General features: G+C 65.7%; 1 protein-coding gene across 1 annotated transcript in view; it reads left to right on the top strand.

Annotated features, from left to right (window-relative positions):
* Nucleotides 1-38: 38 nt before the first annotated feature.
* Nucleotides 39-623, top strand: part of FOXC1 (forkhead box C1) — a 6,171-nt gene continuing 5,586 nt past the window's right edge. Inside the window, exon 1 of the mRNA XM_014940768.1 lies at nt 39-621. Within this exon, the coding sequence (XP_014796254.1) occupies nt 77-621 (545 nt within the window). The 5' untranslated portion in view covers nt 39-76. The remainder of the gene's footprint in view (nt 622-623) is intronic.

Below are 623 nucleotides of genomic sequence, written 5' to 3'. Positions count from 1 at the left end.
GCGGCGGAGGGGTGGAGGGGGAAGGGACGCGCTGTTTGGTCCGGCGGGGAGGGTGGGGGAAAGCTGACGGGAGGACATGCAGGCTCGCTACTCCGTGTCCAGTCCCAACTCCCTGGGAGTGGTGCCGTACCTCGGCGGAGAGCAGAGCTACTACCGAGCCGCCGCGGCGGCGGCCGGCGGGGGCTATACGGCCATGCCGGCCCCGATGAGCATGTACTCCCACCCGGCCCACGAGCAGTACCCGGCCGGCATGGCCCGCGCCTACGGGCCCTACACGCCGCCGCCGCAGCCCAAGGATATGGTGAAGCCGCCCTTCAGCTACATCGCCCTCATCACCATGGCCATCCAGAACGCGCCCGATAAGAAGATCACCTTGAACGGGATCTACCAGTACATCATGGAGCGGTTCCCTTTCTACCGGGACAACAAGCAAGGCTGGCAGAACAGCATCCGCCACAACCTCTCCCTCAACGAGTGCTTCGTCAAGGTGCCCCGCGACGACAAGAAGCCCGGCAAGGGCAGCTACTGGACCCTCGACCCCGACTCCTACAACATGTTCGAGAACGGCAGCTTCCTCCGCCGCCGCCGCCGCTTCAAGAAGAAGGACGCCGTCAAGGACAAGG

Source organism: Calidris pugnax, unplaced genomic scaffold (genome assembly GCF_001431845.1).
Source record: "Calidris pugnax isolate Ruff unplaced genomic scaffold, ASM143184v1 scaffold8, whole genome shotgun sequence".
Classification (NCBI taxonomy): Eukaryota; Metazoa; Chordata; class Aves; order Charadriiformes; family Scolopacidae; genus Calidris; species Calidris pugnax.
The sequence above is the reverse complement of the archived record's forward strand: the minus strand, read 5'-3'. Positions and strand labels throughout refer to the sequence as shown.